The 26,440-nt window shown below is 42.4% G+C and overlaps 1 protein-coding gene across 3 annotated transcripts in view; it reads left to right on the forward strand.

Moving 5' to 3' along the window:
• Positions 1-346: 346 nt before the first annotated feature.
• Positions 347-26,440, forward strand: part of arhgap10 (Rho GTPase activating protein 10) — an 89,152-nt gene continuing 63,058 nt past the window's right edge. For all 3 annotated transcript variants that reach the window (XR_014569308.1, XM_083766054.1, XM_083766053.1), the window contains exons 1-3: positions 347-966; positions 24,540-24,635; positions 25,003-25,064. Coding sequence is in view for 2 of the 3 variants with exons in the window: in XM_083766054.1 (XP_083622180.1) it covers positions 813-966; positions 24,540-24,635; positions 25,003-25,064 (312 nt within the window). In the remaining variant the exon portion in view is untranslated. The remainder of the gene's footprint in view (positions 967-24,539; positions 24,636-25,002; positions 25,065-26,440) is intronic.

Raw genomic sequence — 26,440 nt, forward strand, 5'->3', positions numbered from 1 at the left:
ACACACACACACACACACACACACACACACACACACACACACACACGCGCGCGCACATTAATCTACACGCCTGTTTCCGTATCCGCTCTGGGCCCCGCCTGGATCAGGAACCCGATCTTTCAGCAGTCAAAAACGCGATCTACAACGCGATGCCACCGTAGGGATGCGGCGCTTTGTCAGTTTGTAGATCTGCTCTTTTTGGCACGTGACGCCGTCGCTCAATTGGTCTTTACGAACCAATGACAGAGAGGGATCTCGCTCCGGTGGGAGGGACCGACGCCCGTGCCCGTCAGAGCCATGCCCACGGAGCGACACGCCCACGCATGTCAGTGGAGTTTTTGGATCATCTGTCATTCACCGTTTCATATGTTTGGAGAGCAGAGAGCAACTCGGGTGGCTGAACTTATTACACACTTTATGGACATAAATGCTTTTCTGACAGCACGTGTCAACTGGCCGGACCTTAAATCCAAGAACAGAACTGACAGCAGAAGAAGTAGCATTTATTTGGGACATGAACGAAGTTCTACAATGCTAAACTGGGCGAGCTGTGCGTTTGCCAATGAACCTCAGACTTGGTAGCTAGCTGGTTAGCTCGCTAACTGGCTGCAAAGTATTATTTAAATGCATGGTGAGAGTGCAACAGTTTAGCAGCGGAATTACTAGCGATAAAACGCACGGATAAAGAACACCGCTGCTGCTTATTCTCATTTTTATATTGTAGTCTGCTCGCTACAAAGTGAGCAACTGCTCTTCAGTACCAGGTTCCAGACTGTGCTAACAGTTGCAGCTGGCGTGTTAACAGAACAGCAATGGGACTACACCCGCTGGAGTTCAGTGAGTGCTATCTGGACAGTCCCACCTTCAGGGAGAAGATCAAGGCTCACGAAGCAGAGTTGGATAAAACCAGCAGGTTTATTAAAGAACTCTACAAGGATGGCAAGAACCTCATCAATGCCACTAAACGTAAGTTTTAAGTCTTATGTGGGAGGGCAGGGAGGCCAATGTTGTGTCGCTTGAGCCTTGACATTTTGGTGTTTGCTTCTTCCCCCCCCCCTCATAAGACTGTAAGTGTAATGTCAGCCATTGTTTAGAGTTTCTCCTCAGTTCACCTTGAGTTGGCTTTACAAGTATAACAGCTGTAGGTGAAGTTTGGGAGTTCACTGCCGCTGGCTTGGTGTAATTTTGGTTAATTGTATTAATGTTAATGTTTATTGTTACTTTTTCCCTTGAGTATAATGTATATTGCCTGCAGCAATGTAGGTTGAGGTGAACACTGCTGTGGCATGCTTGTGGCTCACAACCCTTCCGGTGTCTGTTGTTGAAATGATAACTGTCTAGCAAGAGCTGAGATTGCAGTCTGTTTCACCCACTTTGTTTTGCTTCTGCAAATCTGTGATGTGACAATAACGCTGATTCTGATTGATTTTGATTCTTAAGTGGCATTGCTGACTGTAATGCTGGACTTTGGTCGGATGTTCTAGCATAAACAATTATATCAACAGTATACTGCTAATACTGTACTATAGGAAGGACTGGAGCACCAGTTCACACAGCCTTTATTCTGTTAACATTACGGAACGAATATTTTCGACCCCTGCTGTACTGTGTCTTTTTTTTTATAACTTTGTTTATTGGTTTTTTTCACAGAAGCATTATTGAAATATTGAGTTTGAAAAAGAATAAGTAACATTAACAGCTTCTCTTAAATAAACCCCACAAGTATGACATAAAAGAGTAAACACATTGAATTTTCACCCCAAAGAAAAAACAGAAACAGAAAACAAGACAAACAAACCTTAAATACAAGATCAGTAAAAGTTGAAAAATAAAAGGCATACAAAAACAGACAAAACTAGAAAAAGTGCCCTTCTGGGCACAGGTCTCCACCAGGATAGGAATGTAGGACATTGCAGCTTGCCTTCATCTGGTGGTTGGATAAAAGGGCAACAAAAGTAAATCAGGATGGAGTCTGAGAAATCTGAAAGACCGGTTTCGTTGAATGGCTCTAGAGAGACTGTGTACCAATTTGCGTGATGTTTGGACAAAATCTGTAGGTGTACTGTGCAAAAACTTGTTTTGCACAAAGCGGCCTCCTGGTGGCGCTATAACAGGCCGTTCCGGAAAGTTTGGGGCAGAGGTTCATCGTTGGCATCCAGGGAGTGTGTGTGCAAAATTTGGCATCGACCGGGTTAACGGTGGCCGAGATTAGCTGCTCACGGACACACACACACACAAACACACGGACGGACGGACAGTCGGACACACACACGGACGGACGGACGGACGGACGGACGGACGGACGGACGGACGGACGGAGTGCAAAACATACTCTCCCCCCCATGCCTTCGGCCTGGTGGAGACAACAACAGTACACAACATCCTATAAAATAAAATAAAAACATAGGTACATGATACATCCATAATCCAATACAATATGCTGTACTGTGTCTTCATCAGGGCTCTGAAGCAGATGAACCAGCCTTTCCCTGTTGGATATTATGTGATGCTGGTGAAGTCCTATTCACCTACCATTACTTTACTATGAATTTCTGGTACTGTACATAATAGACACAGGCAGGCACAGTAGCAGTCTGTGAAGTCTTCTTGACTGAAATAAAGATTATTCAGAAAAGTGTATGCCACTTTATCCACCATATACAGCAGGTGCGTAGTTTGATTGTTCTTCAGAAGTCAGTGGACAGTTTTAGAATAATTTCTTTGGCTCCATGTAACGTGTATTGGCTGTGATGTTCTGCAGGTGTTTTGGGGCCTTATCCATATAACCTGTACTAACCTGCAGCTCATGGTACAAAATTGACCTCTGGTATTCATTTCACATCCATATAGGTCTGACTGTACAAAATGTGTGCATTGTGCAGACCATGCTGGTGTAAGTCTATACCCTGTGACCCACTTCACTGCGGTCAACCAGCCATTCTTCAGACACTTCAAAATTATTATTATTTTTCTCATTGGACCAACTACTTATCAGCTCTGATAAGACACACTAAACACAGGTTTGCATTTCGGATAGTAATTTTAGGATTAATGAATGACTAACCCATATTGAATATTAGACGTGGCAGGGCTGCAACAAGGCTTACAGTATGACACAGTAGTTGTACTCATAAGCTTTCTTAAAGCACAGTGAAAAGCCGTTTGACGATTTCAATAGACACTGTGTGCTCAGTCTACCCACTCTCAGGTGTAGCTACCACACAGAGGGTAAGTTATATAAAGTAACAGGTAACAGCCTTGTTCACTCACACTCCCAGGGTGGAGTCCAGTCACAGCTAAGCCCTCATTACTGGGCACAAGTGTAACAACCTTGCCTAACCAAGTTGCTGTCTCTGTCTACTCTGTTGTCAAGAGAGATCAAAGAAAATGGCTCTGCAGTTTAGTCTTTTTTAGTTTACTGTAGTTTTTTCTCTGGTCTGTGTAGTTGCGAGGAAGACCTGTCTTTGACGCGTCTTTGACATGCTGCAGATGCTAGATAGATATTTGATCATTATCTTCTCAGTGTTTTTGATGACCAACTTTGATTCGGGACAAAGCTTAGCAGTATAATGTTCACCACTAGGTAAGGTAAGGTAAGGTAATTTTATTAACTACATCGGATGGTGCCCATCAGCTTTATGGAAGAATGTTTTGTGCAAAGCATATTTGAATCAATAGACTATCCCAAAAAAAGAAGTATGCCATTGCCATTCTTCTTCTTCTTCTAGTTATGCATTTCATTTTTTTCCCCTCAACTCTACAGATGCAGATTGTCTGTTATTTTCTAAGCTATTGTAGAAAATACCAGGTTTCCTTTCTTTAATAAACATCCCATCCATACAGTAGCAGTCTATCTCTGACTGTGGTTATGCTACACATCAGGTTGGCAGGTTGCCTTTCTGTAATAAACACCTGTATAGTTAGTTGACCGTGGCAGTTAATGGATTAAAGTTGGATAAGAGTTCTAGTATGTTGTTGGTTCTGCCTCACTAACCCGCTGCTATGGCTTGTCAATAGAAGGTCAAGGTTGATCTTATGCCCTAGCTGTGCCCTGAGCCCTGGCTACACCCTGACTGCAGACTACATTGTACATTGTTGCTATATAAAGCCCCTCATCCCTTCCAGTTGTTGAAATAACTACATTTGCAAGCATTACAGAAACAATGGGCTTCATTCATGAAATGGGCATACTTCAGATTAGATCCTAAAGCACTCGTATGAGCATTACTACGAACCAGGGGGGCAGTCAGCCAGATATTTCGTGAAGCCTCTTTTGAAATCGGGACTTCCTGAAAGTTCATATAATGGCCTGTTGTGGCACTGGACTGGACCCAAAAAGCCCCATAGCTCCATAGAGGCCCATGTATTTGGGCCCAACTTCACCTAGACTGTATTACCTTAATAAACATGGTCATGAATACTTTCTGCTTCCAGTCACTAGTTTAAAGTCTCATTTCTAATGTCATAATATTCTTTTTGGAAAATGATGGTCCCATTTATAAAATAAATGACCATAAAGTCGCGTATGTTCTGAGGGGCGTGGCTACCGTTACAGTCTATGATCGGGATCCCCCACCCACTCGAGTCAAAATAAAAACCAACGGAGAAGAAGGGGGGAAGTCCCGCCTCGTTGTCTGGGCCAGCCAATGGCCAGCTGGACCAGAACGGATCAAGAAAGATGGCGACTTACAGTGCATTAGAGTGCAAGGAATTTCAGGCTTCATTTTACGTTCATGTTAGACCCGGGGAACGCTTTGTCCATATTTTTTACAGTATGCTACGAACATAGTCTGATTCTTCATTGTTGTTCCTAAGTGAATTTGTTCCTTGTGTGCTCAACACATGGTCAATATGATCTGCTGCACTAGACTTTACTTCACTCATCTTCAGTAATCCAAAGTGTATGCCCTCAAACTTCAATAAAGGGCCAGGCTACACATTATTAACAAACTATAGCAAGAGAATAGAGAAACGCCCCTCAGTTTCTTTCATTTTTTGACCCTGGGATGATCTCATGTTTTGTATTGTCAGATGGACCTTCCACCTCCCTCATACTGTTCCAAATCTCCAAGTCCCAGGCCATGTTCGGCCTCTCAGTCTCTCATTCCACTCCCTCTGCCTGGGAGGATGTCCCGCAATGGAAAGTCCTTGGTTCTGGGAGGAAATGTTCAATGCAGGACCCTGGGGCCGGAGAGCTGTGACACGGAAGTGCCCACTAGAAGAGTGACAACACTACGCTCCTGTTTCTGGGAGCTTCCTCCTCCAGAGCAATCACTGTCCTGTCAGAACCCTTGTTAAACAACACCCGCCCCCCCCCCAACAAGTTTCTTTACAATGGACATAATTGGTATTACAGGTACAATACTAAAAGTTCAAAAGCAGGACTCTATTTTTGCGAACGCAGTGATTGCGAATGCAGTGAGCACTAACTATGACAGCAAGGGCTGAATGTCTGTGTGTGTCCCGCTGTTACACCACCCGCCCGCCACCAGAGGGCGCAGCTGTATCACACAAAACACACGCACGCGCGCACACACACACACACACACACACACACACACACACACACACACACACACACACACACACACACACACACACACACACACACACACACACACACACACACACACACACACACACACACAACTTAACTTAAAAAAAACTTAACTTAAAATGAAAAAGAAAAAACTTAACTTCAAAAAAACTTTAAAAACACTTAACTTCAAAAAACTTAACTTAAAAATAAAATCTTAAAAACTTAAAAAAACACAAAAAAACTTAACTTCAAAAAAAAACTTTAAAAACACTTAAACTTCAAAAAACTTAACTTAAAAATAAAATCTTAAAAAAACACAAAAAAGTGAAGTTTAAAAAGAAAACCTTAAAAAAGTATGTAATTTATTCTAATTGTTATTGCCATTTACGAGCTGCGTTCGCTTCCCGCGTTTGCGCGTCTTACTTGTACTTAAAAAACTATACACCGTAAATGTCAAAGGGAATCTGTGTAGATTTGATGTATGATACAAAATGGTTGTAAAGAAAATGGGAAAAACGGTTGTAAAGAAAATGGGAATGTCTAATAGCTGCCCTCCATCTATTTAAATTATTTCAACCAAACTGCAACATTTCACAACGTTGATGTTTGGTTATACTTAAAATAATACATAAAACATCCCCTTTTCTTGACTAGATTTCTTTGGGGGTCCAGCGCCGTTTTTAAAGAAACTTTGGGGATGTGCATATCCTTCCCCCTTTTTACAAAATCAAAATGGTTGTAAGTCTGTTTTCAGGGATTACATTATCAACTTGCCGCGGTCCGGTCCCTACCCTATCAGAAAATCTGATCTGTTCAGAGCTGAAATCTCATTAATGGGGAATGACCTTGGTTACTTTGTCCATCGGTTCTTTTCTTATCACACTTAAATCTTTAATCTTGTGAGATACTACAAATAGGTTTGCCATTTAAAGTGTATACACTAGAACTAGATTAGAACTGTACAGCTAAAAGATAGTGTACCGGTAATGGCCCCACTGTAGGAGTTTTAAAGTTGTCAGCGAGTCATCAGATCGTTTATGTATTTCACACTACAGGAGTCTTTTTGTTTTTGTTTTTGGCTTTCACAGTCACACTAAATGATTGGCCGCCGACTAGGGATAACACACTGCAAGAGTTCACCAAGATGCGATCCAGACCCGATACATATAGGCTACTGAGGCTACATAATTTGTTTTTTATTCCAATTCAATTTGACATCGCACCACGTACCTACAGGATGCCGTGATTCAAGCGTGAGACCGACACAGGACGCCCCTCTCTCTCTGCGTGCACACACACAGGAATAGTCTATGCTACACACATACAGGGTGAAATGTTTGTGATAGCGTAGCGTAGCCTACGTGCGCTAGGGCCCAGCAAAATATCCCAGAAGGGGCTTAAACATTTGTCGCTTCCAGCCCGCATCCTTATTGTGGGGCAAGTAGGACCCTAGGAGAGACACAGATCAATCACTTTGCTAGTGTGACATGACGAGCTTGTAAATGTGACAGTGACTTTTCCATGCTGTTACACTACTTTAATGGTGCAGATTTGCTCGGTTCATACTTGTGCCATAACAGAACGAGTCAAGGAATGATTTTATTGTCTGGACTTTCTATCAAACAATCAAGTATCAAGCAAATGTGCACGGCTGACGGAGCACAGAACGGTGGATGCATAACAGCCAAGCACTGGTGATTTAATTAAGCCACATACACATTTATATAAGCTGAGGGTTCTATTTTAATTGGGTCATGATTTTTCTAATATTATTTATATATTTATATATCACTATTAGTATAATTGTAATCCATCTACAACCTAGTGAGCTTGCAGATCAGCTATTTTCGATGAACAGATTTAACAGTTAAAAACTTTTCTGCAGATGTTTTCGCTCAGCAATTACATGTTGGCCTATAATAGTTTGTTCCTTCAATAAGGTAGTCTACTGCGCTGCGCGTCAGTTGTAGCCTTGAACGTGGGGCAGTAGCTGTCAAAATCGTCTTTCCATTCTGTGTGTGTGTGTTCATAATATCCCCGATTTTGTGGAGATAAAGCTCTCTTCCTAATAGCTTGTACGTATGTTGAGCAAGCCTCGTCTTTCCATTAGTTTTCCGTTCAATCTTCAGTCGGCAAATGAGTAATTTTACAAACGCAAAGCGTGAATGACAATTTGGTTCAGTTTGCCCCACAACACGGCGAGGGGGTGGAGATCAATGCGTAACGGCAATGTAAAGTTGCCCGAACGGCCAAGGCTCCAAGAATCGACAGTCCAAGAATGTAGATCTTTTTTGTTATTTTATTTACCTCAAAACACAAAGTGACCAACCCATGCTGGATTTGACTGTGCAGGCAAAAATAATACTTCCCGAAATAAGACTGACAATACACTTTCAAATAACCGAAAGTAAGAAAACACTTGACCACTCAACTAAGGAAAAACAACAAACCAAGAACTTAAGAAACTGAAAACAGGCTATGCCTTCCTGGCCCTGGCAGCTCTCCCCTGGAGTTGTCTCCTTTGTTAGTCTCAAGCTAAACTGATTCCCCCCCCAAACATTTCCACAAGCCTCCCTTATATACCAGGTGAGACCCCACCCACAATGATTAGTAATTGGACCAATCTACTCAAACAAGGTAAACCATGACCCATGAGTTAGACCAACTATACAATTACACATTTAGAGTCTGAATGTTTTCCAAGGCATCACATCAAACACAAAACAATTATGATAGCATTAGGCAACACCGATAAGTAGTACAGTATATGACGCTACACATAGCCACACCTCCAAGGAGCTTGATGACAGTCAATTAATGGGAGCAGCTGTGCAGTGTGCGTTTGCAATGTTCAGTTTCACCTTGTGGAGTCTTCTAGTGTCTATAGGGCACGGGTTGCCCCGTGACATTTCCCCCCCCTTCAGATGACGCCCCCTGTGGCGTCCTCGAAAGAAGACCACCAAAGTTCTCACCCCACAAGTGAACCAGTAGTAGACACTGCTTCCCCAGTAGGTGCATTGGCTGTGCCCCCTGTGCCTCCATGTCCCCTGGAGCTGGGCCATCCGGAGGTTGAGGCCACTGAACTGCTGCCTCTCCTTCACCTTCTCTGTACCATTGTCCCTCTGGAACTGATGAACCGGCTCCACCAGCTTGATGTGGTTGGCAAAGCTTGCCTCTTGGGAAGTGGCTGTGTCCACCATGGGTTGGAAGCCTTCCTCGACAGCTCCCCCTGTGGCACCCTCTTCCTCCAAGAGTATGGCTTTCTGCTGCTGGTGATGTTGCTTTGTAGGCATCCTGGACTGTCTTTTCTTCTTTTTCCGCTGCCACCACATGTAAAGTTGCCCGAACGGCCAAGGCTCCAAGAATCGACAGTCCAAGAATGTAGATCTTTTTGGGTATTTTATTTACCTCAAAACACAAAGTGACCAACCCATGCTGGATTTGACTGTGCAGGCAAAAATAATACTTCCCGAAATAAGACTGACAATACACTTTCAAATAACCGAAAGTAAGAAAACACTTGACCACTCAACTAAGGAAAAACAACAAACCAAGAACTTAAGAAACTGAAAACAGGCTATGCCTTCCTGGCCCTGGCAGCTCTCCCCTGGAGTTGTCTCCTTTGTTAGTCAAGCTAAACTGATTCCCCCCCCAAACATTTCCACAAGCCTCCCTTATATACCAGGTGAGACCCCACCCACAATGATTAGTAATTGGACCAATCTACTCAAACAAGGTAAACCATGACCCATGAGTTAGATCAACTATGCAATTACACATTTAGAGTCTGAATGTTTTCCAAGGCATCACATCAAACACAAAACAATTATGATAGCATTAGGCAACACAGATAAGTAGTACAGTATATGACGCTACACATAGCCACACCTCCAAGGAGCTTGATGACAGTCAATTAATGGGAGCAGCTGTGCAGTGTGCGTTTGTAATGTTCAGTTTCACCTTGTGGAGTCTTCTAGTGTCAGGCAATATTGGGCTAATATAGCTACCAATATGTACGACACAGGGATTTACCGACGGAATAAAGGTTATATATGTTATAATCTGATCAACTATCGATGCAGTTGACAGACGGATTGATTGATTGATTGAAATCTTTATTAACAGTTTGTAGAATTTACAGTACATTTTAAGCACAAACTCAATACAAAGACTGTCAACTGTGAGTGGACGACCCAATTAAGCATTACACTTGTTTACAACAGGGTCCACATTGTTCAATTCATCAGCAGTGCAGCAGTGCTGTGAGCACAGCTGTCCTGTGCTCTCATTGGCTGTAATTCAGGCCTTCTCTGTGCGCACAGTCGCAACCCAGTTCACACTGTATGATATCCAGTCGGCCACAGAGTCAAATATAACTAGACAAAGTGCCAATCTGCACAGGTCTCCACCAGGGCAGGTCAGGTTGTGGCCTCATGGTGGCGCTATAACAGGCCGTTGAGGAAGATTTTGGCCGGAGGTTCGTGTTCGAGGGATGCAGGTACAATGTTTTTCCATGTGTGCATACATAAGTTGTATACAGATCGATGCAGTTATAGCTAAAAACAGGAATTGGCCTGTTATATCGCCACCGTGAGGCTGATTTTGAGGAAAAAATTGTGGCATGTCGTCCTCGGCCTAGTGAAAATGTGCGTGTATAATTTAACGGAAATTGCACACTGTGTTTGTGATTTGTGGCCTTTTTTCGAAATGCACGAATCGTGTGAGCTTTGGAAGCCAATCTTAGCCAATCAGGATGGAAGATGGGAAATGGTGCCGCTCCGTGTTGATCACATGACTATGGAGATAGTGTATACCGATTTGCGTGAAATTTGGATAAAATCTGAAGGAGTAATAATAGAAAATGTGTTTTACATATGTCGGCCTCCTGGTGGCGCTATAAAGAGCAGATGTGAAAAATTCCAGGCAAAGGTTTTTCCTTGGCCTCTAGGGAGTTGGCATACAAAGTTATCCACAGATCCGTGCAGTTAGAGGTAAAAACTCTTTTCGGCCAGTTATAGCGCCACCTTGAGTCTGAGTTGAAATTGTTCATGTGGCATTTCGTCCTGGGCCTAGTGGGAATGTGGGTGCACAATTTCAGGGAAATCACGCGATGTGTTCATGATTTGCAGCATTTTGTTTGAAACTGAGCACTCCTTTGGAAGCCAATCTTAACCAATCAGGATGGAGTCTGAGAAATCTGAAAGACCGGTTTCGTTGAATGGCTCTAGAGAGACTGTGTACCAATTTGCGTGTTGTTTGGACAAAATCTGTAGGTGTACTGTGCAAAAACTTGTTTTGCACAAAGCGGCCTCCAGGTGGCGCTATAACAGGCCGTTGTGGAAAGTTTGGGGCAGAGGTTCATCGTTGGCATCCAGGGAGTGTGTGTGCAAAATTTGGCATCGACCGGGTTAACGGTGGCCGAGATTAGCTGCTCACGGACACACGGACACACGGACGGACACACACACGGACGGACGGACACACGGACGGACGGAGTGCAAAACATACTCTCCCCACATGCCTTCGGCCTGGTGGAGACAATAACCTGCTAGATAGATATTCAGAAACGCTCGGGAAGGCGTCAGCGAGTGCTTTTATCTGCGCTTTTATCGCCTTTCACACACAGCGAGCAAAAACTCTCCGATCAAAGCCCGATCTTGCGTCAGATCGGGAGTTTTGTCGGCGAGCGCCAAAAATGCTCCCCGACAGCATAATCGGAGCAAATATCGTGCAGTGTGTACGAGCCATAAGTGTTGTTTCTTTTGGTAAAATAAGTGTTAAATAGCTCTATATTATGTAACTAATAATTGCTATATAATTCATTTTAGACTGTTCATTAACACGTTTTTGCTGGGGAATTCTTCAAAATAATGGCGCTAGAGTGCCAGCATATGAGGCAGATTTTACTTTGAAAAGCCCCACCTTCCATTTCCCCCAAAACCACAAGGTATATTCTTCCATAATACTACTTCACGCTGTCGCATCTAAAGTCTCTCTAGAAGTGTTTATATTCCAAACGAGATGCTTCCTGAAGTCAGAAATGAAGACCGAACATTGCCCTTTTGATCAAAACCATGGAGATCGAGTTATGAGCCTTTTTAGTCGGGCCGTAAACAAAGAAGTGAACGGCAGTGCTTATGCGAAAAACACAAAGAGCTCGCTGAAGAAGAAAAGGACAAAAAATTATGATTTTTATAAAATGGTTTGATATCAATAAAAAAATACCTAAAGATGCCATATCTCCAAGGCACCCTGTGGTTTTGATTCTATACAAGTCATTAGCATAATTAGTGTTTTAACAAGTGTCTTACCGTATCTCCCGTTCTTTAGTAAACAACACCAATTTCATCCAAACTGGAGAGAGAAGAACTCGAGATTGGATTAAATTGGCAACCCCTTGAAAATGTATGTTTTGTGTTTGCTAAAGAGCTGGAGAGACAGGGAGACCTCCTGTAAACACTAGCAATGATTACTATTGCATTAAAGAGCTTTAACCTTTTTAACAAAGACCCTTTTGTTTTAACCAAACACTATCACTTATACAGCACCTTTAAGCAGTGGCAGTGGCAAGAGGGCTGTTATAGTCCATCATGACCACTGGATTTCCTCCCGTCGATGTCAATTTACCAACCAACCAACAAATCAACAGTACTTTCGTCAATGTGAAATTATTTTTGTCTCTTTTGCAGGCATATCTCAGAGCGCACTGCTATATTTGCTCTGGCTAGCTGCCGCTCCCCGCTAATCACATTTACTGATGCTGCCAAAGAGGCAAATCGCAATCTTTCATTAAAATTGCATTAGCAGAGACGTGAGGTCATGTAGGAGGAACGCTCTTCCATCTCTAGCTAGCAGAGAGGCACAGAGAGGCCTACTATAAGTGAAACTGCATACCTGTCATGATTGTCCTATAGGAGCTCCTTTTGTGGTGCAGGTGAATGTGGCAGAGTGTTAAAGGAAACTTCACCCCGCAATGATTCAACAATGAATCATTTACCCTATCATTACCCATGGCCATGATGGATTGAAAACGAACAGACTTTTCATTTGTATCACTAAACCTGAGGAAGGTCTGGTCTACATGACCAAAAAGTTGTTACATTAATAAAACTTCTCTTGAACGTGCAAGTAACAGGGTACGCCTGCAGCTATAATCTGTCCGGATTCATCTCACACCTACTGCTTGTCACCTACGCACCGGCTTGTAAACGACTAACTGGGTGTGTGGAATTCCTTTTTAATTTGTATCGCATACCTTTATGGTGAATGAAGAATCCCAAAACAGCTAGACTTAATTTTTTCTATTGCCTTAAACATAGCTTTTAAGCTGAAAAAGAAAAAACATATGTGTACTATAAACTGTCTCATGCACAAACTATATTCAGTCCATGAGAGAAGTGTTTTAAACAATTATTTCAGGAAAAAAACAATGTTTCTGAAATACTGAGGATTGGAGTGGATGAAGGCACGTGTCGTGTTGTGCTTACATTGTGAGTGTTGTTTTGGGTTTGTTAACAGATTTATCTGTGTTTTTAAAAACAGACTCAACTCAACTCTTGTTTCTTTGTTTTTGGATTATTTTGGGGATGAAGTATTCATTAAAAACTTTGGGTTGGTCTGAACTCCTGTGAGAGGATGACCATTACATGGTGATGATGGTGACGTGGAGGGGTGAAAAAGGGCAGCATGTAAAAGTCTTTGTGAATCAGTGCGTCGCCTTGTTAGTTGTTGCCATGGGAACAATTATAATATCAACAGCCAGGCGGTCAGTCCCTGAGAGGTCACCCTGGGGGAACCTGTCAGGCAGGCTTGTTTTGACATTTGAGGACCAGGGAGGTCTTGGGGGTGACGCAATGCCTGATGCTGTGGAGGATGTAATGCTGCGAAGCGCTAGACATAGGCAGAGTGACTCTGTGACAGTCGGACTGAAAGATAGAGGGGGGCAGGCCTCCAGGGAGGAAAAAGGTGGGAGCAGAGTGGAGCGAGCGTGGACCCCAGCTGGAAAAGATTGACGAGTGGAACAGGATGGACAGGGGAAAGGCATGGTCACATGGTCATGTAAACACCGGACACTCTTTGAGAGGCTGGACCGGGCCACGCTTTGACCCAAGTGGCACATCAGATAAGAGTGTAGAAAACATAACAAACAGTTTAGCGGTGCCAACAAATACACCGTGCACTTCTGTTGATAATACTGTACACCCCGAATGGATCTTCAGCAGTTGAACTTTGACTTGTGCGTGTCTCTTATTGGATTTTGTGCGGGTGGGGCTTGTGTTATGTGTGAATTGGCTGGTGCAATAGGGTTATGGCCTTCCTAAAAGAGATGTACTGTATAAATAATGTCGTTTGTCAGGCTGTTTTGACAACCCCCCATTCTGCAGGTTAAATAAAAAAACAACCAAACATTATATTTAAAGCTCTGCTTTAGTGAATAAAATGTTATGTTGTCCAATTTGTATGGTAGAGTACCGGTATGTTCAAACAATATAACAATTGGGGTGGTTGTTGTATTTGCTCTCCCAGCTCTTCTATTGAGACATTTTGATCATGTGTCTAGGTTGGACACAATTTCTCTCCATAGCAGCCAAGCAGATGGGCTCTATTAGCTCAGTGGTAAATTCAATTTGACCGGGTTCAGAGCCGGAATAGAATGGCTTCATTAGCATCACTTCCTCATCTCATATGGCTAAATGTCTCCAATCTGTGATTTGTCATTTAATTAAATTAAGTAAAAGTTATAATAATAATACCGGTATGTTGTTAATGTGTATTTGTTTTGTACTGCTCATGGTATTACAGAGTTTGTTCTTTGCTTTGGGTTTCTAAGAACATGGATCAGTCTTTGTGTCTTCCCACCAGAGAGTAAACAGACTTAGTGTTATTGACGGGCACTCATCACTGTATATTATTAGTAATGGTGGTGCGTCACTGCAGGCCTACAACCCCCTCCTCTGATGATTAAGCATGTAGATTCTGCTGACATGGAACAAAAGGCAGAGGAAGTGTGGAATTGTGGATACAGTCATGCAGCAGTCTTATTACTTTGCCGTGACATGTCACAGGATGCATGCCACCTGTCTGCATGTTATAGAATTTCAAAGAGCTTTTCATTTGCGGTTACCAGTGTTCATTTTGTTGACTAAGAACAACTATTAAAAGACTAAGATTTTGTGGGCACGGTGCCCGTGCCACGGTGTCGGTAGCACTGCCGCCTCACAGAAGGTAGAATGTCTTCGATTCCTGCCGGGGACGCTGGGGGCATTCTCTCTCCTCCGCATCACCTACAGTATACCCAGGCGGAGTTGGTGAAAGGGTCTGTGTGGAGTTTATATGTTCTCTCCGTGTCCCCACTCTCACAAAAATCATGCCGTAATCCAGGTCTTTATACTGCCTCCCCCTGGTCATCCGGAGCTCCTGATGGAGGAGAAAAGAACAGGTTGGAATAACTTGTTCTTCCTTCCACGCGCTATGTCCTACAGGGGAAACTCACTCTCCTCATGCATTGAAGGAAGCATGAGCTCAGTTCGGGCTCTCCCCAGCCAGGTTGGCAGAGGGAGATTTGCCAATTGCCTAAGCTGTTGGCACCGGTTGAAAAATGGGTTCAAATTGGCCATTGGATATAAATGTAGAAAGAAAACCGAGACCAAGATTTTGATATTTAGTCGACTAAGATTGGCTAAGAAAACCATTTCAGATGACTAAATAGCACTAAAACTAAATGGTGTATTATTGAAAAGAATTTCCTGTCAAAATTAACACTGGAGGCTTGTATGCCTCGCAACCAAGATCCATGTCAGAGGCTACACCTTGATATCTTGTGCAATCAGCATGTCACAGAAAAACAGTTCCCACTTAGTTCCCACCCACCCCCTGCAAAGAAACACAATATTATTCATGACCTTGTGCAATGTCATTGGCTCTATTCATACACGCCAGCTGTATTTATGGCATATGATAAGATTAATTTCCCAGTATGGAACCATAAAGCCTAATGGTACAAGTCTGAACGTCACCTTGTCCTTTCTCCTTTTGTGACAGCGTCTCTTGTTGAAAGACCTTGCCCACCCTGTATAAAGCACAAGTTATACTTTGTATCGTAACATACACCGAAAATAGCAGATCTTTAATCATAATAATAAAACTAATATTAAATAATATGACATGTATAATATAGTCTACATGTCGTTCTGGAATGCTTTGTGTGAACTTGTGGATCATCTATTTTCAGTTCGAAACACTGTCGCTTAAATAAATTACCCTTAATTGTCTTGATCTACCTTCCACTGCTCTGCAGTAACCACACACAGTATCCAGCTGTTGACATGGCTTTCATAAGGGCACAACATGTTTATGTCATACAGCTAGGTATTTAAAGGACAACTTTAGTTTTTTTTCAACCAAGGTTCATGTTTTAGGTTGTTATTAGAGAAACTAAAAGGTGAGTGTTCATTTTCTTTCATTTGCTGCTTTCTTTTGTTTTGGGGATTTTAGCAGTTTTTGACAGGGGGGCGGGGGCATTCGAGCATGGGGCTAAATATGTATTTTTTTACAAAATATTATGGCGATTATTTTTTATTTTATTTACTATAGTCCTAATAAACCCCAAGAAATTGCATCTGACCACAAAAGATCACGGGATCTATTGAATGTGTCAAACTGACATATTGAGCCTATACACACAGTATAAGCCTTCCCCCCGTAGGCTACCTTCACATTCAGTAGATCCTCTGATCTGCTGTGGCCAGATGTAATTCCCTGGGGTTTATTAGGACTATAGTAAATAATACAAAAATAAATCACCATAAAATGTTGTAAAAAAATACATATTTAGCCCCATGCTCGAATGCCCCCGCCCCCCTGTCAAAAAGAGCTAAAATCCCTAAAATGAAAGAAAGCAGTAAATGAAAAAATAAATAAGACTCATCTTTTACTTTCACTAATAACAACCTAAAACATGAACCTTGGTTGAAAAAAACGAAAGTTGTCCATTTCTCCTGCATTGTTCCTTCTATTTTCTTTTAAAAATAACTTGGCCCGTGGTATCAGATTAATGTAAGGTCGGGCCTCCCATGACTCATACTCTGAGGCGAGGCAGGCCGGGGTCTCTCTAGTGTTCCGCATGGAAAGTATCCAAGTTTGACAGCGCGCAGGTTTTCACTGAAATGCCTTGCTTTAAAAGGCAAAAACACAGGAGAGGCCTTCGCCTTGGACTCCCATGCCCTAGTGTGTGGTATTTTGTTCTGTCCTGTAGGCTAGTAGCTATCGCTTGCATCTGTAAATGCAGAGCTTCCATCTGACACAGTTGTTATTCTTCCACTGACTGTATCTAGCTGATGTCTCTGATAAATATATTGACGCTGTACAGAGACACAGATGTCATTTCTGTTTAGTTTTTTTGTTTTTCAATCTCCCCCCCCCCCCCCCCCCCTTTTTCTTTGAATGCTCTCTGTAATCATTTGATAAACCCCACTTGCTGAAGCCAATGGTGCATGACTTCCCACCAGAATCAGTTTTGTGTGAAGTTCAGTGTGAAGAGTGTGAAGTTCAGACAAGTAAGGTGCTTTGGTGTGACAAGTAACCCATTCCCAACATTAAACCATGGACACAGGATCACACACACCATGGACATAAACACTAAAATAATACTGGGGACATAGGTAATAGAGCACCGAAGTCCTGCCGCCAGTCACTCATCCCCTGGTTCACGCTTCACTGAAGCTTTTCTCTATTGGAGAATAACATGGGGTCATCTTAACATCGTCTCGTATAAGAATTGTGGTTAAAAAATACACAAACTGTCTTGGCGATATTCTTGGGTCGGTGTCTCTGTATCGTTTAAGTCAGTCAGTCATGATAGTCTGTTTCTAGCGAAAATGTAACTAATTCGGCAGCATTAACATTAATGTTTTCTCTAGTTGATTCTTCATATCCATATGAGTGAAACAGCCAGGATGATTTGTTTATTGATGCAATCTAAAATACCCATATGGGCCATATTTACGTCAGACTACAACCGACTATCTATACCTCATGTCGAATTCCCGTCTTTTTAGTTTTTCGTGAGTTGAAGAGGCATTCAGCTTGCTCTAAGAAGACTGCATGGATGAGTGGGATTTGTAGAGGACTGTATTGTGTGCCACGCTCACTCACACATGGTGCTAATCAACAGAATACGAATCTATCGACTGACATCATCACTGTTGCTAGGGTAAGCGCCTATTGTAAACAGTGTTTTGGACCAGGAGGCCTTCATCACTGACATAAAGGAGAATGTCTATGAAATTAGTATAACTAATGAAAGGGGCAACATTGGTGGTTGGATGAAATGAGTTTTAGACAATGATGACATAATATCATGTTGATGACGTCATCTATCTATAAACTCTATGTACGCATGTGTATGTACCTACATCTGTAATCCACGTAACTCGAAAACCCCACAGACTTCAAATTTGACACACGCGTCCCTCCGTCGGATTGCCCGTTGTCCAGAACCAGCACAAAAGCCTCTGACCAGGCTTTGGTCAGGGCCCAAATCTAGATCACCCCTAGATCTCCATTGTAGACGGGAACAGACGGACCCTCTTCCAGACGGCTCAACATTATAAGGCTTACGGTTTCTGAAATGTACATATTTTGTGTTACATTTTCATACCTTGTGAATGTGAAAATGTAAGCACTATACATTTACATAAATGAAACTAGGAAATATTGCTTAGCAAGAAACAAACTAAACACTATTCCAATGCAGATTGACAATTGTATATGTTATATGTGTATGTGGCACTAAACTGCAGGTTAGTAGTAGTGTACCAAACCATTGTTGATATAAGATATGAGACACTAAACCTTCTGGCAACCGCAATATTTAAAACAAAAGATAACAATGAATAAGTCAAATAAACAACACTCTGCAAGCGCATTTGCTAGAAGGATTTTGCGGGCGGATTTTAAAAGACTTCCAGCAATGAATCTGTATAGTGGCTTTAGCATACTTTTACAAACCATCACCCTGCCCCAACCCACTGCATTTCTCCAGCTGGGCAGCCTACAAGACTCTTATCTGTTGTTTAAGAATGCACCACCATGCTTTACAGGCGGCCTTTGCACCCTTTAAAGAATGCCATGATTTCGCATCAGATACAGTATACAGTGTGGTTGAGTAGTTTTTCAAGGTTCAGTGGAATGTTGTCAAAACATGTTCCTTGGTAATACATGCTGGGAGGAGGGGTACTGAATTTTCCACTCCGTTTCTGTCAGTGTTGTTAGGAGGAGGACTACGTCACAAGTGCAGTTCTTCTTGACCAAGCTGTAAAAGAAAAAGTGTGTTAACTTATGACGGAACTCAGGGCAAACTAGAAAGTGTCAGAGCGTAGGTCTCTGCCAGGACTGGTTGTCTACCCAGGGCCCGCACATTTCTTTATCTATATAAAACAGTTTTATTGTATGACCTACGGTTCATGGTGTAGTTAAAATTGGCCAAAATATATGAAGCGGAAAGTGGTTCTTTCTTGGGCTACGTTACAGATTGTTTTGCATTTTGTGCAAAACGGCCCCACAAACGTTGAAATGGAATGGATGCCTCTGCCGACTGTGCCGAGCCAAGCTTGCACCTGACCGCATACCTGATGGTTGAAAAGCGTAGGTTGATGTTGGAACCTCTCGGGCCACTTCCGTCAGGCCCACTTCAGCCAGTACCTAAATACCAGCTGCAGGGTCATCAGCTGGGAGCCATCCTTCACTGATGTTTTGCGCCTTTAATCACCAGAACATCTCAGGATGGTGGGGCAGCGGTCAGGGACATCTCCCTTATTATGATTATGTAGAGTTGTGCTAAATTATGACTAGGGATGTAAGTCAACAATGGTTACCTACATACATAGTAAGGTTTTCATAATCAAACTTTGTATATACTGTACTTTGCATGTATAGCTTAGGGCTCGGTGGACAAAATCATTCACAATATCTTTGACCAAATACCTCACATGTCAAAGTAAATGATTATGTTTAACATAACATGTTTCCCACTAAGTTTCATGCCTGACCATACTGCAGCTCTGTTTTGAGAATACTGTCCCTAACCCATAATTTACTAACTCCTACTCAGTCAGAACTACACAAGACTGTGTTTACATCACTTGGAGTTTTGGAAGTTAGATGCACCTTTGACTACAGCCTAGAAGGGGCATTTTAAATATACACAAATATCAAGGTCACCTGAACAAAAAGATTCATCTTTACACAGCTGGCTCTGGCAGAGGATTTGAAGTAGCTGCCTGTCAATATTAGCTGCATGATTAAAACAAAAAAACTAAATTCTGAAAACAGGCAAATCAGCTGCTGGCAAATTCTTATGTCATATAGGCCTATGGGATTTGTGACACACACACACAGTACACGGCATTCATGATTTAGGCCTAAGTAAGGGTGCTCTTGACGATGTTTTTTTACATTGACCTATTTAGTTGTTGTTGTTTGCGTGTACAGGACGTGACAAATGTAGACTGTCCCCAGTTTTGATTAATTACCTAATGTTAGGCCAGCGCGCTATCTTGCATAACCTAACAAGCTAAGAACACAGCAATTATGAGCCAGTAGCCACGCCTCAACCATTGCTTGTGCCCATTTGTTCCGTCTGGCTGTCGTCGGAAATTGCCCAGGGCCTCATCCATTACATTCCCTATGGATCCTGGCTAAGTGCATGCAGATAGATGTCTGATTGCGAATGCAGTGAGCACTAACTATGAGACCCTGCAGATCGTGTCTGTCTGTCTGTGTGTCTGTCCCGCTGTGACACCACCCGCCCGCCACCAGAGGGCGCAGCTGTAGCACGCACGTCGCACACGCACGCACACACACACACACACACACACACAGTAATTGTTGTTATTGCAATTTACGAGCTGCGTTCGCTTCCCGCGTTTGCGTGTCTTACTTGTAGTCAATTGGTAACACTTCATGTCTTCATTACAGCCATGAAGCAATGGTCCTAGCTTATAACCTTTAGCAACCCTTGGCCTCCTTATTCAGTGTAGGCAGGTTAAGGAAAGCACACATTATTATTTTATTAGTCCCAACTGCGAAAGTCTGCCTCATATTTACAAGGATTTAACACCACAAACATAATTGTTTTTATTTACCATGTGCTGTAGGCTACACCCTTGTATTGCAGCTATGTACAATATACCTTATTTTTGACAAATATGAACATACAGCTGGGCAATAGAATAGATATAACTATGTTAAATTATATCGATATTATCAATGTTATGATATGAGACTCGGATATCGTCTGGGATTTCGGATTCAGTAATATTGTGATATTCCTTATTTTTAAAGGCTACATATTACAGTAAAGCGGTTCTATTATCAACAATATTGATATCAATGTATTTGGTAAAAAATATTGTAATATTGATTGTGTCCATATCGCCCAGCCATATATATATATATGAACACTGTTCATCTTGTATTACTTGCATCCTGTCACAGTGAGATGATGTCAGAGTGCATCCTATAGGCATTAGTAAGAAAGCTCTATTCCCACAGTGTGTTCACCATGCATTACTCTCACCAGCTGTCCATCTGATTTCTCTAGCAACAACAATGACCTCACCGAAAGAAAAAAGGGACCCTTCCTGTTGCTGCTATTTAAAGGTCGGCCAGTTCAAAGAACAAAACATTGTAAATAATAACGTGTAAGCCGTCTCAATGTCCAGCCATTGTCATCCTGTAGTTGAATGACCTCCACAAGCTGACCAGAGGGACTGACTACAGGTGCTTGTGAATCTCCACATTGTTACCTCGTTGCTTCCTAAATAGACTAGGACAAGTCATGCTTTAATATTGACGTCACACACCGAGTCATTCCTATGTTAGCCTGGGGTCCACCTATGCTTCTATGGCATAGGCAGTTAGAAAAATGTTCAAGACCTGCCTGTGATGCAGGGTTTAAATGGTTTTGATATAGGCCACTGAGGCAGAAGCTGTCTTTTGTGCTTGGTGCAGGCAGGCATTGTCCAACCCAATTCACATGTTTAAGCTTTGGGCCTATTAACATTGTAATCCATTGTGCGCACGGTGCACACAGCAGCCATGGTTTTGTGACTGTTGCTTCTATTAGCTTGTAAAAAATCGGAGCTATCAAATCAAGCTGTCAACCCATGCAATAACCTCAGTGTACTGACTGCAGACTCTAGCCTCCTGTAGTTGCATGACTTACAACAATCAACATCAATGCAATGGCATCATATGGGTAAAACATGGACACAGACAGATGGACAGATACAGAGATTTATGGACTTTCGATTCTGTGAGTCGACTTCCGCCTGGGTAGTGCGCTGCACAAGGTACTGTGGTTCCACAGCATCGGGCGCTCGACAACACAATATGTGGCCTCAACTTTGATGCTAGTCCAACCAATCATAGCCCCCCTCTTCCCTTTTTCCAAAATAGATATGTGTGTTAGTGTCTTAGTTACACCATCATTGATGTGACACGCTATTGTGAAGCAGTTTATTAATGTGTGTTCATGTTGTGAGCGAGAGTAAGCTGCTCTGCCGAGGCTGGAGAACTCACAGGCTTGGATGGAGTACACTACAGTAAAGACAGACATTGCTGGTCTCCCACAGCTTATTTGTTAGCCAATAACTAGGTAATGTAGTTTAGTTGGTCTGTCACTTATAACCTCAGACATGTTCAATGTATTGCATTTAGCAGTATGTGGACTAACGTAAACGTGTGAATTGAGCGTTAAAGATACCAAAAGACAGCAGCGTCATTTCAGATGGTTTGCATCGATCTTGTAGGTGCAAGATAAAAATGCACGGAGGGGAACTTCCGCAATGGCTGCCTTGCACTGCCTACACAGGGCTCGAAATTAACTTTTTTACTTGGTAGCGCTTGTGCTACCAATTTCAAAATGAAGGAGCACCAGAAAAAAATTAGGAGCACCCACCAAAATCTAAGGAGCACCAATATGTAATCGATTTTTTACCGTTGTGTCAAAGAGTAGTTAACTACACACTCCAGTGACTTCACACGTTGGTTTGTTAGCACAAGTAAGACGCGCAAACGCGGGAAGCGAACGCAGCTTGTGTGTGTGTGGTTGTGTGTGTGTGTGTGTGTGTGTGTGTGTGCTACAGCTGCACCCTGTGTGTGTGTGTGTGTGTGTGTGTGTGCTACAGCTGCGCCCTCTGGTGGCGGGCGGGTGGTGTAACAGCGGGACAGACAGACACACACACAGACACACACACACACACAGACATTCAGCCCTTGCTGTCATAGTAAGTGGCTCACTGCGTTCGCAATCAAGTGCTAGTGCAGCTAGCAGACAGGAGCAGTGCAGTGGATGTCAGAAAGCGGCTCAGACGAGCGACCGTTTTTCTACAATCGATCGTTGTAGCCAGGCGCACCACAGTAATTATTTGTAGTGGCACTGGTGCTCCCGAGTCCCAAATATATTTTTAGGTCGCAAAGATAAAAATTCAGGCGCATTTGCGACCAAAATGGTCGCTATTTCGAGCCCTGCTACAGTATGAGCTCTGTTTAGCAGTTACAGACCAGTTGATCTTTCCCCACAGAACTCCAAACCAGCTGCCAGAGCTAATGATGTTGCTCCACAGGATACCACTCATAGCTCCAGTCTTAAAATACTCCTCGCTACATTCTCTCACACCTCCCCAGGGGATGGCCGTGGGGGCAGAGATTCCCAGCCCTGGGGAAATCTCGCCACTGCTTCCAAAATAGATGGGGGGGCATATTTGTTTACTTATTGTACACTGGGTCTTTCCCTTGTAAGCAGTAACTGCAGTAAGCATTTGCATTTAGCAGCCCAGCTAAATGAGGCCTTGAATTCTCAGGATTTCTTGATGTTGTGAATTTCGGTTTGATGGAATCTTATGGCATTTGGCCTATTACATTCCCTATGCCCTATTGATTCTGCAGTGTGACACACGCTGCGATCCGATCTTCCGATCGGCTTTTTTATTTCATTTTATTAATATAACTTCATTGACTATGCGCTCTGGCTTTCAATGACCCTTTAATTCATCGTTGTTGCAAATTGCAATGGAACTATCACCTGAGATTCCCCTTTGGGGCTCAATAAAGTTAGCTAGCTTCAACAAGATGAATGACTGAATCTTATTTTGAGCATAAACATTATCAAGATTAAGGTTTTCCAAATAAAACTCGTCTGCAACTTAGTCTGACTATGCATGTGCATGTGGTCCGACTGGGTTTATCATAATGTATAATTATTATCTATTGCATTTTGTAGGCATAAGTATAATGACCAATCAATGACAACATATGGTGGGATGTACTGTATGTATGTAGTACAGTATCAGCCAGCTTACAACAGTGGGTGTAATGGATCGTAAATATACAGGATGTCGGAATCCTTTTGGTGGCATAACCATCAGGATGTTTGCTTAGTACACAGGAGCAGAAATAGATGCCAGGTAGACACTATAGGTGCTAAATATAATGAAATGCTTTTGATTACCCTCATGAAAATAGTCTATGATTAGTACTTGAGCCTATGCACTTCACACCAACCATCAACCTGTCCGCCCTTCATAAAGACATGGTAGTGAATTGCTATTATAAACCCAGCTCGCCTTTTTCAGCTGATGTATTCAATAGAGGCATTTTTACGTGTGTGTGGTGCATGAGTGGTGGTGCGTGTGGCCCATTTCAGGTCCTCAGCGCAGTTTGAAGTGACCTGACCATCTCCCCCTAGTACAACACCATCAATTTAGATGTGGGCATTCTCTCTGCTCGGCCTCCTGAAGAGAGTCCTTGAGATATTTCTGCTATATTCAGACGACAACAAAGACCTTAAAGTGAGCTCGGATAGGACCGATAACCTACAGTACAACACAAGACGCTTGATGTGCGGAACGAACAGACAATGTTTTGTGATTGTGGCCACCAGGGCATCCCCCCCCCCCCATGAATACACATTAAAATGTGTATTTTTCTCTTCCTCCAGAACTCGGGATGGCCCAGAGGAAATTTGCTCAGTGCCTGGGAGAGTTTCACTTTGAGTACATCGGAGATGCGAAGACGGATGACGAACGGTGTATTGGTAAGTGTGGCCATCAGTCGCTACTGTTATTGCCACCAAGGCAGCCCCAACACACTGTTATGGGTGAGTTGTACTTAGTCGCATGCCGGTGCACCAATACTAGCCGATCTACTAGCTCACAGCATGTCTGAGTGTGACGCATTGTGAGCTTGAACATCTGCTATTTCAGTCTGCGACAGGGTATAACTCAGGCTTTAATGCTTGTTTGGGGTTCCTTATCTGCCACCCAACTGAGAACATACAATTTTCCGAAATCTTTGGTGTGTGTGTGTGACTGTGTGTGTGTGACTGTGTGTGTGTGACTGTGTGTGTGTGTGTGTGTGACTGTGCACAAATCCATTAAAGCATGCATTTCTGTAATTTTCAGATGAATCCTTGCAGGAATTCTCCTCATTCCTTAAGAACCTGGAAGACCAAAGAGAGCTGATGGTGAGCAGAACTAGTTCAGACCTGCAAAATATTTACGGAAAATACCTGTTTGTTTATGTGTGTGTCTTGTGCACTGTGCATGTAGCTGCTTTTGCCTCCATTTCCAGGTCTACCTGCCTACGCGCACGGCACTTAAATGCAACTAACTTAAAGCATGTCTAAGGTCTCTGTTTAACATCAGCACTAATGATACCATTACGTGCCACTACATGATATGTTATCCACCTCTACATTTAGTGGGCCAATGCCATGCGATAATCTTTGGAGTCCGTTTCAGATTCACTCCTCACGCAGTCACTAGTCTTCAGCTATGTAACACAGTAGAGGATAGATGGGCAATGAGCATGATATAACACCCAGCGTTGCAATAATACAACATTATTATTAAAAATATATATATATATTTTTTTTCACCTAAACGTCATCATTGATGTTCATTGCAATGCCATTGGTCATGATATTTGCATAATGATTTTTTTTAACCTATGACCTTTGAACTTTAACCCTGATAAAAGTAAGTAAAAAAACTGTAATATATGTTTTTTTGTGATCATTAGAATGTCTAGAACATGTTTTATTCATTATTGTGAAAGATATCCCCCAAATGTAAATTATTAATTAATTCAATTTAAATATATATATATATATATATATATATATATATATATATATATATATGTAGCTGCCCTCGATATGAAAGAATGGAAGAGGATTGGTCTCAACGGGTGTTTTTATTTCCTTTAGAAGTCTGGATTTTACACCGTGAAAACTGGAAAAATAGAGAATAAATACTTTAACATTTCATAGTTTTCATTCAACAATAAAAGCAGTGCATTTGCATAATCACGTTAGTACAATCCAACAATAAAATACTTTATAGTCAGTTATAATTCAGTGATTCAATCCGTAGTAACAGGCATCAACATAGAGACCCAGACAGGAATAAAGCAAAGTGAACCAAAACAAAACATCATAGACCCAAACAAAACCAATAAAGCCCAACGTAAATAATAAATGAAAACCCAAAACAAACAATCCTATACCTTGCTCCGGCTATCGAGGGGCTAACAAGCTGTTTGAACGCCACCTGGAACCTTCATACACCGTCACCCATCATTGTATGTCAACACTTAGTACGGCAGGCGGGCACTGTGGAAAGTACAAACTGCTCAGTCTACTGAAGGTACAAATGTCTAGGTTCAACATTTACCGCATTAAAGTGTGAGAAGCGTTTCCAAACAAACATACCGTAGTGTTGCTAGTGCTACGTATACGCACACGCCGTAGTCTCTTTCTCTCCTGTCACTGTCTGACTGTGTGAATGAATGAGCGGTGCGTGAAGCGAGCGGTTTTAGGTGCGGTAACAGGGCACTTCA

The sequence above is a fragment of the Protomyctophum parallelum genome (assembly GCF_964188405.1).
Source record: "Protomyctophum parallelum genome assembly, chromosome: 5".
Taxonomy (NCBI): Eukaryota; Metazoa; Chordata; class Actinopteri; order Myctophiformes; family Myctophidae; genus Protomyctophum; species Protomyctophum parallelum.